This window comes from Anas acuta, chromosome 5 (assembly GCF_963932015.1).
Source record: "Anas acuta chromosome 5, bAnaAcu1.1, whole genome shotgun sequence".
NCBI classification, from domain to species: Eukaryota; Metazoa; Chordata; class Aves; order Anseriformes; family Anatidae; genus Anas; species Anas acuta.
The window spans coordinates 35,576,828-35,590,734 of record NC_088983.1 but is presented as its reverse complement, the minus strand read 5'-3'; the positions used below and the strand labels follow the sequence as shown (position 1 = coordinate 35,590,734).

The 13,907-nt window shown below is 42.5% G+C and overlaps 1 protein-coding gene across 11 annotated transcripts in view; it reads left to right on the top strand.

Moving 5' to 3' along the window:
• RGS6 (regulator of G protein signaling 6) overlaps positions 1–13,907 on the top strand; it is a 280,872-nt gene that overhangs the window by 165,228 nt on the left and 101,737 nt on the right. For all 11 annotated transcript variants that reach the window (XM_068684076.1, XM_068684074.1, XM_068684073.1 and 8 more), the window contains one exon: positions 7,774–7,873. In XM_068684076.1, the coding sequence (XP_068540177.1) occupies positions 7,774–7,873 (100 nt within the window). The remainder of the gene's footprint in view (positions 1–7,773; positions 7,874–13,907) is intronic.

The window sequence follows — 13,907 nt, the reverse complement described above, 5'->3', positions numbered from 1 at the left end:
AAGTCACGTTACTCAGCCCAGTGTTGTTGGAGGGTTTACAATTCCTGGGGCTTTCTCAGTTGTTCCAGCACAAAGCCAGGTTTCAGCACAATTTTGTTTTGCATTAGGATGGTTGGTGCATGGCCAGAACTCAAGGGGACGTTCAGGCTTCTCAGGAGCTAAATCCCCAAAAGAATCACTTACTGAATCAAAGCTGTTGAACTAAAACTGCTCTTGTTGTCCTAATTGTGGCACTTGCTAATTGAAGTAATTTGTGTAATGTTGTTCTAGATGGCAGCTGGGCCACAGCTTTGCCTTTGGACAGTCCTGAGGTTGGGTTAAGGAGCTTCACCCCAGCGACAAGGGGCTGCATGCACGTGCCTGGAGGGAGTGGGCACAAAAAGGTGCTTTTTCGTGTCAAGTATGGAGTTTACTTCTGCGTTAGTCCACATGCGGGCTGTGGTAGGCATGTCTCCTTCACGCTTTCATTCATCACCATGCGAGCAATCTGGAGAGCTGCATAGTTTTGTTTTAGGTGCAGTGATGCAACAGAAAAGAAAATCTCTAGTGTTTCCAAGGCAACTTGTGCGTCTGACCCTGTGCAGTGAGGCAGCAGACTGCTGCCAGTCGCTGCAGTCGGTGACTTCAGTAAAAGCTCGTCAGAAGAAAGCACGTGCTCTTCCCCTAACCCCCTTGGTTATTGACCAAGCTGAATATATTAACATAAGTTCAGCTGTAGTTTCCTAATCATAACTTTTTTCTTCATATCTCATGCCTTGGCTTTGGTTTCATTCAGTCTCCCATCTGCAGATAGTCACTGAAGAGCCTTTTGGGATTATCCAGCCAAATTCTGCTGGAGATGGTTTGCCCATAAGGAGATGTTATTAGGTGCCTGGTGGCCTCTGTGAAATGGTGCAGGAGGTTTGGTGCTGTCACGATCTGACAGACCCCAACACCACAGGTAAGGCAGCACCTTCAGCTCCCCTAGCAGTGCTGCTTACAGGACGGGCACTGAATTGCTGCCTTTTTTCACCAAAGTGGTTTGTCCAATTCAGCTTGAGGCGCAATGAGAAGCACTTTATAAGTGAGCCCCTCAAAGGGAGGATTTTTAGTTCTGGAGCCTTTCGCTGAGTTTCTACAGAAAGAAAGAAAGTAGGGTGGGGAGAGAGATGAGAACAGCATAAACCAGATGCACTGAACTGGAGAAAGACAATGTCAGTAGTAACAAAATGCACATTCCCATTGGAGCTGGAGCTAAGATGATAACGGTGCAGTGTTGCGCGGTATTTTTCCCGGATAGAACAGTCTCCACTTTCATGCATGTACCTGTGCATAGGTTTGCTATGTGTGTGCATAGTTAGGAAGTGGCACAAAAGCCACCCATATTCATTACGTACTGTCTGGCAGTCATGGTATGACTTTTTCTACCGAACTGTGACTTGCATCTCACCTTAGTGATAATTGTACAGCCACTTGGCTTCCAATGTAGTGCTTTAAAATGCACATCATCTTCCCTGGATGTTTGTGATACTTTCCTGCAGTCATAAAAAGCTTAACACTTCTGATTACACAGCAAAGTAAATATTTGATTTAATTTGCAGCTGACCTGAGAAGGTTTCTGATTAGAGTGGCTCCGCTCTACGTGGCTCAAGAAGCTGATGTTATACATATATGTGATATTTTTACCATAACTATAAGAAGAATGGTCGAAAATGGATCACTTTCTTCACAAGAAACTTCTGTTATCCTCTAAACTGCAACAGACTCCCAAACATTTATTACTACAATTAAAATTGCATGGTCAATAAGCAAGAGTTCACTTTTAGTATTTTTATGCAGCTTTCAAAGCTACAAAACAGCCTTCTCTTTCATGTGATGATAACTCATGTAGAAATTGAAATCATCAAGGGGTTGTCTGTCAAAATGTTTTTAATGAAAAATGGAGCTTCGGTAAACATTGTTTGACATCTTTGGCTTTTAACTGTTAACATTGATGGACTAAAAAGCTTGATTTTTGCAGGGGGAGAAAATGACATTAGTTCAAGTCATATGGAGAATTTCTGTTTGTGGAATTAATTTGCTAAGCTTTGTTTTTTGTGTTTGTTTTTTTGCAGTTTTTTTTTTTTTCTGATTATTAAACCATATTTTCCAACTGTGCATATAGTTCACAAGGGGAATAGCTGCAGCTCCTGTTTTCCATTACTACATTTTCTTATAATGCAAGCCAGGGGTGCAGTGCGCACACAGCTGATAAAGTAGGCGATACCATGGGAGATGTAGACTGATCAAAAAGCTGTTGCAAGCGTACTCCCCAGACCCTGGTGTTGCTCCTCAGCAGCTGAGAAAGGGTCATAGTTTCTTAAACATTGGTTTAGATGATCCTGGGGTGAATCCTATCCTTCCATGTGATGACTGCAAGTAGATTCTTGGTTTGGGAAGCTGTAGCTCTAGTAGCAGCACTATACAGACAGTTGCAACAGGTGCCTTTGTATACGTTCCTTCACTGCTACCCTCTCAATCTATTCAATATAGATATATAAAAATGCTGAAGTATACTGGCAGTCATAAGGTGACATTATCAGCTCTGTTTCACCCTCCAATAATATCTGAAAAAAGTAGTTGCTCTTTTCTGGCTTCCCTGCAACACACTTAAGCATGAGGAAACTGTGGAATACTCTGCCTTTATCTGAAAATTAGCTCTGAAATTTACGAAGAAGGAGAGGTAAAAGCTGGATCAGGAAGAGGACAAGTTGCATCACTGCCCCTGCTCTCAACAGCCATCGGAAATTACTCATGTGGGAAAGAGCCAAATGGTCCTGCCAGCTGATGCATCCATGCACTGCCACGCTTCGCTTTTGTTTCAGTTGTTGGGGTTTTGAAAGGTTGTCAGAGATGGGGATCGTATCTTTCACAGTCATGTAGCATCCGAAGTCCCAGCAGCGCTGGCACCACTGAATTAAGTTTCAGTGCCCTTCTGTGATCTGTTATTATCTCTGCTGTACAGGAGGGGAGGCTCAGACAAAGACAGATGAAGCTGTTTGCTGAAGGTCACAAAGCAATTCTCCAGCGGTGCTGCTCTGCTGATTTCCAGCACTGTCTCAGAGGCAAGGTTGTCCTTTTTCCCTCGAGGGTGCTGAAGGGAGGCGTATCATCCCTTTTTTCAGTGTCCTTTTCCTGTGGTAGAGCAGAGTGAAATTGTCTGGACAGGTGAAGCAAGTGGGCTTCCGAAGGCTTGTCAAATCAGCCTTCCTCATCTGCCCGTGCGTGGGGCTGCACGGCAGGAGCCAGCAGGTGGAAGGGGCACGGCAGCACAAGCACTGCCAGGTAGGTGGGCAGAGACACCTTCGGGCCCTGTACAGGATGGCAACGTGAGAAGCATCATCTATTTTAAACTCATATTTCTGATGAGAGTAAAAGATCAAATGTATTTATAATTGTTAGCAGTGTGCTAGCTCACAACAGATTAATCCATTCCCCTGTGTATCATCCAGCTCCGCCAATATTCATGAGAGCGCTCGTCCGCCAGGGTGAAGAGGGTATTTGGCAGTGCCCAGAGCTGTCTGCCCAGCCCTGTGTGTTCGATGGTGGTGCTGATGAGTGATGCTCACGCTGTCCTGCCACAGGTTAGCTGGGGGTGGGAATTCCCAAGAGCAGAGTACTTGTAATTAGGAACATCATGGGTACCCAAATACTCAGAAGCAGGCAGCTGTGCGTGCCTGCAGCATATGAAAAGGGCACTGCTTCTCCTAATGGCTCACAGAAATGAGCTGGAAAAAGAGGATTGGGGTGACCTCTGACATCATTAGGAGGTAGCTGCTGAGTAGCACTGAACCATGTTCTCAGGCAGGTAGCATCAGTAAGCTGTTATGGGGGTCTAAGCAGGGGATCTTATGGGATGGTAGCTGTTAGCTTCTCTTTTTTGTGTGTTACTTGCTGTTCTGTCAGCATGTCATGGCCAAGGACGGGCTTGATGGTGAGCAGCATGCTTCCAGGGCTCAGCGAGGCTGCGCACACCAGTCACTGCCTTCTGGGTGCCTGCATTAATTTGGTGCTGGGAGAAAGAAAAGCCACTGCAAAGTCAAGAGTCACTTTCCCCTTTCGAACAGTAACACTAGGGATGTGATGTGGCACTGACTCAGAATTGCCGGGCTGTGATCAGTGGTATGACTGGCATCATGGAAGTCTTTATTTCCTTCTGGAAACTCCTGAAAATCTTAATAAATAAATATAGAGATTTGGTGTAATCAGTGATATTTTTTCATAGCTTTGGCTTCCTTTTTCTTCAGTTGGTCTCTTTGTGGGATGGGATTTTTCTCAGTGTAGAAACGTACTTCATCCAGGAGCATGGTATAGAGAAATGGTTTATTGTTCCAGAGTCCATCACGGTATCTTTTCATCTACAGTCAGCCTTTTCTGAGATGGCTGGAACCACAATATTACATTTGTTGTTGCATTGCTATTTTTTTATAACACGTTAATAAAAGTAATATATTATTTTCACCTGCCTTGGAAAAGAGACTTTCCATCATCAGAGCTGAGATGTCTATCACCTGATAAATCTATTTTTTCAGTGGAAAAGAAAGTCTAATACGTACTAGCAAATTCCCCCAGCAGTAGGATGTGTTGGGGATTTAGTGCATAACTGGATGCTTCGGTAAACTCTTATAATCTACATACTCTAGGGTCCTATCTGTGCTGACATCTCACTTATTGGGAAGTGAGAAATAGGAGGAACACCTTTTGCTCATTTCTGCCTCTTAGTGTGATTAAACGAACTGTCCAAGGACTTGTGTCAAGGCCAAAAAGGGAAACATAAAGCTTATTTAATGATATGCAGAAAGTCTTCTCCACACTTGAAGCTCTAAGATGATCACATTTTTCCTTTGTCTCTGTGTTGCTTACTCTGAGAAACATCTCCATACCTGGCTGGGTGTTGGGATCCAGCATGGCAACATCTGTAATCTTTGGGTGGATTCAAAAAACAAGAGGCTGGTGCAGGTCAGTTCTTCTCCTTGTAGTAGATTGAATAGAAACTTGTCCCAGGTTGCTATATGTATATTTATATCTCATTTTCAGCTTGATTTTGAGAAAGGATTAAATGATCATCAAATGTTCCTTCAAGGAGTCCAGGAATCTGCTGGCAAACACCAGCAAGGATTTTGGGAAAGGGAAGGCTGAGTGCAAGCAGAGCCTGTAGCACTGTGGGCTCTCAAGCAACAGACTCCAAATGCAGGGGTGCTGTAGGAAGACACTGCACGTAGTTGCTTCTGGATCGGATGAGAGGACAGGGAGGGAAGAAAGACATGAATAGAAAGGGAGGCAGAAAAGTAACATCTGACCCTTGGACAGAGAGCAGAAGCTGCTAGTAGTCAGGCTGGGAGACACGAGGAAGCAGCAGCTTTCAGAGCCTTTTGGGAATGAGTCATCTCTAGGGCAGTTTTGGTTTGATTTAAAATCGCAATAGGGTCTTATGATTGTGAGTGAAACCCAAATTAGTGGTCCTATTTAAGATACCAGTGCCAACTTGATTGCTTTGAATGAGGCTGGTTTAGGGAAATATATATATTTATTTTATGTATATATACACATAATATAAACATGTTTATTTTTATTCAAATTGAACTCTTCTTATGATGACATAATTATTATAACTTGGAATGAGATAAGTCATGTTTGGTGGTTTATTTGGCTTCCAGTGAGCAAAATAGCAAGAAGTTTATTTTCCTGTACCAAAACAATTATTTTAGCCTTTTTTTTTTCTTTTTTTTTTTTTTTTTTTTTTTTTTTAATTATGACCTTTCTACTGGAGTAAAAAAGAGACCAACAACTTTTGGACAAACTGTTTGTGTTTTAAAATCTGTAAGTGTTCATGGAGACAGGGAACTCATTCCAGGGTATTTTCCTCAGAAAATCTCTCTCTGATTGCAATTCAAGCATATCCAAGGGAAGACAGTAGCCTTGTGTAGGGCAGGGTTTGGGACAAAAGGATCTGAGAGCCCTGCTCAGGGGTGCTCTGAGGTCAGGCACGAAGCACTTGTGAAATGCTAATTGTTGAGCCTGAGAGGAGCAGCTGCTCCTCCAGTTGTTCCTGAACTGGAAAAAAACTAATTAAATCAACAAATAACCTTGCATAAAGTTCAGGTAAAGGGAAAAAAACAATGTATTAATTTTCCTAGCATTTGGGTTCGGGCAAAAGTAGCATTATTCTATGACAAACAGGCTGTAGATCAGACTCATAGATTCTCGAGGTGGCTGAGGTTGGAAGGGACGTCAAGGTCATCAGGGCCAGCCCTCCCCGCTCGGGCAGGGTCGCCCAGATAACCCACCCTTCAGCAGTCGACTGAATTTTTCAGGATATTTTTGTCTTTGTGACTTCATTCCTGCTGAGAATCTGCTCAGGGCGTGTGTTAACTTAAAAATAATATGTAAACAAGGTGTGAACAGTTCAGTTATGTGATAGCCTGAGGTTGAAAACACGGCGATCAAATGCAGCGTCTGCAGTTGGCAGGGAGATGTTCTTACCGCCTCAGGAAGACTTGAAGTTAAACTTGTTTGGAAATGTAGGCGTTGAGTCTGTGAAACAAATTTACTTTCACATCTAAATGAAGAACGCTCCTCGGCGTTTGAAGGGAGCTGGTGGAGCTCTCAAGCTGCGTTTAGGAGAGGGGCTGTGCTCCCTGCACATCTCATCCTCCTAGAGACAGTCCTTCTGGTGAGGTTATGTTTTCACATCATCTGTGAAGAGAAAATCTTTGGGAAAACAATGGGAGGTGTGATCCCTCGGAAGGGCTTTGCTCTCTGTGTGACCGCTGCCAGCCTCTGCCCCAAACGCCTGGGGCTGCTGCCACCATCGGGCAGCGGGCTCTGCTTTGGACCACGCAAGCTAACAGGAGAGCCAACAACTTCTGCTGTATTTTTGTTGGGTGTCTGAGACCTTTTTGACTTGAAAGCAGAGTTCTCAGATGCCAGATTTCTGCATTGTGCTTGAGTTCAGCCTTTTGTTCTCCTTGTTGTTGCCTCCAAGTAGATTTGGGGGTATCCTCAAAAGGAGCAAAACCCCTTCCTGTTCTAGAAAAAAGGGCAGGAGCTCACATATTAAGCTCCTTTCCCCAGAAAATGAAAGCCCTCTACAGGTCACAATATTGAGAATTCCAGCAAATGTAGGAGAAAGGGAGAAACGGTCCTGGAAGGGAAGGTTGTAGTTTAAGAAAACCAGGTGTGGGGTGAGCGCTGACTCTAGCTGGAGTGCAGTCACCCTTCTGGTGGCCGGGCTGCTCACAGGGGCTGGGCCTGGGGTCTGAGGGCCTTTGGCTGACCAAGCCAGCTGGTTGTAAATATTCTTACAGAGAAGAGAGGGAGGAAAAAAATCCTTCCTCCTGAGTTTTCTGCTGCATGTGGCCTTTTTGCTTCTGACAAGAGGATATCTGTTTTTCTGCTATCAGACTTGGTGATAGTAAACGCTCCTGAAGCTGACTGCAGTATGGAGTCTAACCTAGTTCACCTGCAGACCTAACAACATGTGTTCATGTCTATCACTGCTGGTCAGCAAAAAAGAATGACTGCAACAGGATTGTCAGTGCACTGGTACCACCATATTTCTATCCGGTCTTGAACCCTGTTGTCTCAAGATTTAGATTTGGGAGATGATGGCTGTTTCTCTAGGTCTGTGTTTGTACAGTAACATGTGCCATATTTAATCCCATCCTATCAGCCAGGCTCCAAAGCAATCAAGTTATATAGACATAACATTCACCATTTTGCATAAACCACTAAGTCTTTCCTTCCTTTTGACAGATTGAAGACATCATCACAAGAATGCAGGATGACAAAACAGGTGGAGTTCCCATCCGAACTGTCAAGAGTTTTCTGTCTAAAATCCCCAGTGTCGTCACCGGTAAGAACCCTGCTTAGAACAGGAGAGTGTGAGCTGGTGCTAGCTGGCTCTAAGCAAAAAGAAACTGAACACACAAAAAAAGAAGGAATGAAAGAAAAAATTGCCCATCTCTGCTTTTTTCCACACTGTTGTTAGGCATGAAGTATTGAACCAAGATTGCCTAATTGTTTAAGCAGACATTGATATTTCCTTACGTTGTGTTATATTTAAAGGTATGTTACATACTTTTTGTCTATCACAGTATCATCGGGCACAGTCATTCCATATGATGGGAATAGGACTATTTTAGAGAAGAACTGGGGAAAGAAAGCTGAAGCAGTGTTTTCTCACTTATACTCAAATACTTCTGAGATTTGTTGTGCGTACAAGAATGTGAAATATCTTTTGTGCTTCTATGACATTTTGTTAAAACTGTATGTGCAAAAGTGTGGATGGAAATGGCTGTCAGTACAAAAACATTCCTGTCCATATTTTCAGACAGAATAGTTGCTACTGCAACAAAGAATTTTGCCATTATTATGTGCTGTTTATTCAGGGTGATGTAGTGTAAATGGTTGGGGGATTTGTACTTGTGTTTCTGGTACCTGCTTTTGCCAATTCTATAGTAGTATTCATGGCAGCAGTACAAAAGCACTTTCCTTTCTCTCTACCACTAGACTTCTGTCCAATATCCAATACCCAACTACTCCTTAAACTTATCTTATTTATGTTGTAAAGCAAACATAACTGTCACAGTCCTGCAGAGATTCTTTGCAGTTCAGGCGAGGTACACATGGTGATGCATCAGTTTAGGGAAGTTTCACCTCTGTTTTCCTGAAAACTAAAGGACTTCATTCTCTGTGGCTGCTACTGTGGCATCTTCACTTCAGTAAAATCAAACAATCACTAAAAATGCAGGAATGCATGTGTGCATTATTGCAAAATAATGCACACCAAAAACCAAGAGACAGCTGGCAGTTCAAATGGATCTTTCTTGCTCTTGGGTACTTTATCCTGTTGTAAAATAATGGGATAATATCTGTAGTCAACAGGAATACTGGCAGTACAGCTGGTGTCAAGCAACTGCAAAGATGGTTCCCTGCAGTGGAGGATAGCTGAGCTGAAGCACTTCAGAAACGTCCTTACTGTGAAAAATGTTGGATTGGGCAGAGTTTGAAACTGTGTTGATTCATTCAGGAGTGTGATTTGATATCCTTGTATCAGGAAAATAACATCCAACTAAAGCTACAGGAATGGAATACAAATCTGCCAAGCTCTTGGGGATAGGCAGGGAATATGGAAATTGAAGTTTTTACTTAAATAAGGCTCAGTCCAGTTAATCCCTTTTTATTGAGCAACAGGCTCTTATGTCTGAAATTGGTTTCAGGGTGGTGACTCAATATAACTGACAGTTGCAGGATTAGGGCTTTACTCTGGGAGAGAAACATGAATTTGGAATGAGATGTGAAAACTGATAAATTGCAGCTAATGACTAGAGCAGGTATGAGCTGGCTGTTCTTGAAGGTTCATGGGGAAAACAACCGTATATCTGGTTTTGCAAATTCATTCCATAAATGATAGTCTACAATATGCAAACTGGATGTCTTGAGGTTTACTCAACTAAAACAGGTTTCTAGTATACCTGTTAATATTCACAACATTGATTAAGTGGTTGATCTAGTTATCAAGTTGCCATCTGTTACCCAAGAGGAAAAAAAAAAAAAAAAAAAAAAAAAAAGGAAAAAGAAAAAGAAAGAAAAGAAAGAAAGATGGGAGACCTCACAGCATCTTTGAAGAAGTGATTATCGTTAGGTAGCACCCAGGTTGGCAGTACCCTGCTATGGTGGTGCCTGCCCCTTTTGACTGTTCTCTTGGAGCAGCAGCTGCATCACCTTCAAATGGCTGCTTTTCAACAGCGCAGGGAATAGCAAAAATCTGAAAATAAAAACATAACCTCCCTCCAAAGCTCACAGCAAATTCCTAAATTTGGAATGAACCATGCTCAGTAACACTCCCTTCAGGTGATTTGAAGGCAGTTCCCTTGTGATGTGCTGCACAGTGCATGAAGCCTCTGAGTTTGAAAAGTATGGGAAAATAATGACTTGGCTGAAAGCCCAAAGGTGTCTCCATTTCTTACTTCTCCCTTCAGATGCATACACCTGCTTTCTTATTGACCAAAACCAGAAGAAATCTGTATCTGATTTCACTGTTGGCTTTGCATTTGGCCTTGCTTTGAGTAGAGGTGGGACTTGGTGTGACCTCTAAGGAATCCTTGCAACCTGAATTATTCTTATGTCTATAGGATACTCAATTTTAGTGTTTTTCTAGTTTCGTTAAATTTCATGAACACAAGAGAAGAGCTTGTGTTTTTGAAAAATCCTTGGGCCTACCTTTACAGCCCTCCTCTTGGGAAGAACTTAATTTCCTGATTCTGGCATTCTTGCACGCTTGTTTCATTTTTTATTTATTTTTTTTACCTGAAAAGTAGAACAGCAATGTCGAGACATGATTTACTTGGCAAGTTCTCAGTGACTGTGATTAACAGAGGTTTATTTTTGCTTGACACTTCTATTGTAATGGATTCTCACAGGAGAAATGTAAAATCTTAAACAATAAGAAACAGTATAGCAGCGCCTTGGCGTTCTAAACCTGCAGTTCTGTTTATAGTACAGCAAAGTGGGTGTTTGATTTAAAGTTTGAATACTAGGGAAAGAACCACTTGTCTCGGTTTTGCTTTCATCTGTCCAGATGCCTAAGTTATGAATGAAGCATTCTGCAACACAAGGAGAAGGAGCCTCAGGGAGTTATCATTAATGGTCCTCTCTAGACAACAGGAGTCTAGGAGAAGGATGAAAAAATCTTTTTTGAATGTATGATGAGTCTGTGTGAGGATGTTGTGCCAAAGGCACGTTTTAATCTGCATTAGAAGTAGATTTGTGTATCCTCTTCCCTGGCTTTTGGCTAAAAGTAGGTCAGTCAAAGGAAGGCACGTCACACAGTTATCGTGGTTCAGTCTTCGTTTTTGCAGGCAAACTGCAGAGAGTAGAACTAAGATGTAACCAGACCGTTCGACATCTGCGTGCATGTACCTGAAAGAGATTGCCCAGTACGTGTAGAGAACAGCACTGACATGATGGACAAAGGGAAGGAAAGGCTGACTGACGGCAGGTATTGAGTAGTGCTGTGATCCATGCACAGACAGTGTCATCGGACGATGTCCGTGATGGATGGCAGTTGTTGTCATAGACTTTCACGTCTTTCAATGAGAAAACTACTTTCTCAGCAATAATTTGTTTCTGCAAATGAATTAGCAATTCTGTATTGTCCCGGTCGTCAGGCTATTGTAAGAACATCTCATTACACTATTCGGCAACAAAACCGTCTTTCTAATCTTTTTGATTTCCATACTCAAAACTAACCTCCTGTTTGGTTTGAGGACCAAAGGCCTATACTTCTACCAAAGACTGAGACTTTGCCCTGTGCAATGTTATTGAAACAAGTCAGAAGTCAGTGCTGACCTGTAACAGCTGAGCTTTCCAGTGCAAAAAGCCTCCTTTATGATTTCCAGTCTTCACCCTGCCCCCAACCTCATTCCAAATTTCCCCATCTGATCCTGTGTGCCAGCATCTTTGCTGTTGTGACCCAAGGGATATGTGCAGCCTACAAGTCTCTCACCATCCTCCCTTCATCTCGAGAAGTTTTGATACAACTTCATTGTGACCCATAACGCACTGACCTCAAGCAGTTCTTTCCCCACAGCTCTGTTTTGAGTGATACCTCTGTCTTCCAGCAGCACTCCCCTAGTTGTCACCTCACTTGTGCACTACTCCTGACCCTTACCCTTACCCCAATGCTTGCTTGCCTCCTTGCTCTGCTCCCAAAGCTGCCTGCGTAGCTCTGAGATTGATGGGTGACAACCCAGCTGTACAGGCTTGGGTTAAGTGCCATACAAGCTTCATGTACACAGCCCTGCCAATGCATTTCATTTGTGACCTACCATGTCTTTCGTAGTTAAGTCCTGGACCTCTCTGAGCAGAAAGTGCCAGTATTGCTGAAATCAGCCAGATGGCCTGTCGTTTCTCGAGACTCATGATATATACCAAGTTTAAACTGCCATGTGTCTCTGTCTGAAGAAGCCAGCGTGTATCTTGGCAAATGCTTATAGAGTTGTCCCAGAACACTTCAGAATGTCACGCACTCAAAGAAAATGCATTTGGCTGGGGAATTGAAATCCCACAGTGTCGTGAAAGAGAGGATTTATTATTGATAATGTTCTCTAACCATGTAGTTCATGGCACCTAAGCTCTGGAACAGTTCGTGAACCCATTGTGAGATGAGCTCCTCAGAAGCCAGTCTGAGGGATATTTGCAGCATTTTCCTTTCAGAGAAGCTCAAATGTATCTCTCATCCAGACATGACAGCCAAAGGTGCCAAGGAGAAGAGCAGATTCCTCTCTACAGTGTTTGAAAGGGCCTGGATCAGAAAAACTGTTCCAAGGAAGAGGTTGGTGGTGAATGGAGCAGGACCAGGACTGGCAGGGCTGACAAGCAGCAATACCCATTACCTGTCAGGTCCCAGAGAGCCAGCTCCAAGGCTGAGTGCTTTGCCTTAATGTTCATTCACCTTCCTCAGTGCCTCCCAGAAACTGCTTCATTGAGACCACACAACTCCATGAGTTGGCTGCAGATGGGTTTGGCTCCCCCTGGACTGTCTGTTGAGCTCCTTTCATCACCTGACTGTAGGATTTTAACTGTAGAACTGACTCTGATGCAGGCTGCATTGAACACTTGGGTAGTTTCACTCTAGATCTAAAATATACATCCCTGGATTTGGGACAGCAACAGTTTCTCAACCTGAGCAGCTAAAACTCTTTCCAAAATGAGTGTGTGAATCAGTTTTAGCCCATGTCAGCCCCTTTTTTTTCTTTTTTCTTTTTTCTTTTTTTTTCTTTTCTTTCCTATGCAGTTTCACTTTGAGAAGCAGAGGACTTGAAATGCAGTACTGGCTCTGTTTCAGGCAAAACTGATAGATAGTCCCAAATCTAAACCAAGTGCAATCTTTTGCTAAACAATAATGAGCCCAATTAGTTAAAACACAAACAAAACAAGAAAAAAAATGTCAAAACTTAATTCAGTATCCCAAATAATGTGAGGTTGCTTACTGGGTCATAAATAATAAAAAGGACTTGCTCTTGAGTAAAAATTAATGTATATTTATATACATGTATGCAGTACTATATCATTTCTGATTGTTTTCCACATTTGCGTAGAGAAGGTGCTACACAGTAAATTCACCAGTGTGCAGTTGCCTTGTGGAAGTTGGCTTGGGAACACTGGTCAAGCATACAAATCCATTTATTTTTCACTAAAAATCAAGTGCTCTGAGCCACTTACATTTAAACTAATTCAAGCCAAGACTGGAATTCTTCATCATAACTTACATTTTCTTCTCTTATGCATCTGTCTTCAAATTGCACCCGATGGAAATGCAATCCATCCTTCCCTCAATAAGAAGGTCATTATGCCTTTTAATCTAGTATTTCAAAGCTGCTGTGAATCACACAGTATTAGACATGTCAGCTATTACATGGGAAGCACATGCCTGGCAACTTTTTTTTTTTATCTGTAGCGTTCTCTTAAGCTCTGTATTCTAATGCCAGGAGACAAATTAACCCAGTTAAGGAGCTGAAGAGTTATTCTGTCTTCATCTACAGCTCTCCCCTCCTCCCTTTTTTCTCTTCAAGTGCATCTGGCTTTCTACCTTTCAAAGGGGGGGGGAATGGAAGAGGGAAAGATTGAAATCAGTTCCCTGCAGTGTCATAATTCCTTGCCTATTGTTAAGATGTAACTCAGTGCCCTGTGAAGCAAAAGTTTAAAGGATTTGATTTTCAGATCGGGGGATGGTAGATTAATTGAATAGGATATAGTTGTCAAATAAGAGAAAGCAACCAGAATTAATATTTTTTAAAGTGAACATTCAATATGTCTGTGCATCTGCACAAACCCACAGCGATGTGTGCATGCTCACATATGCATAAAGAGCATGTGATTATTCA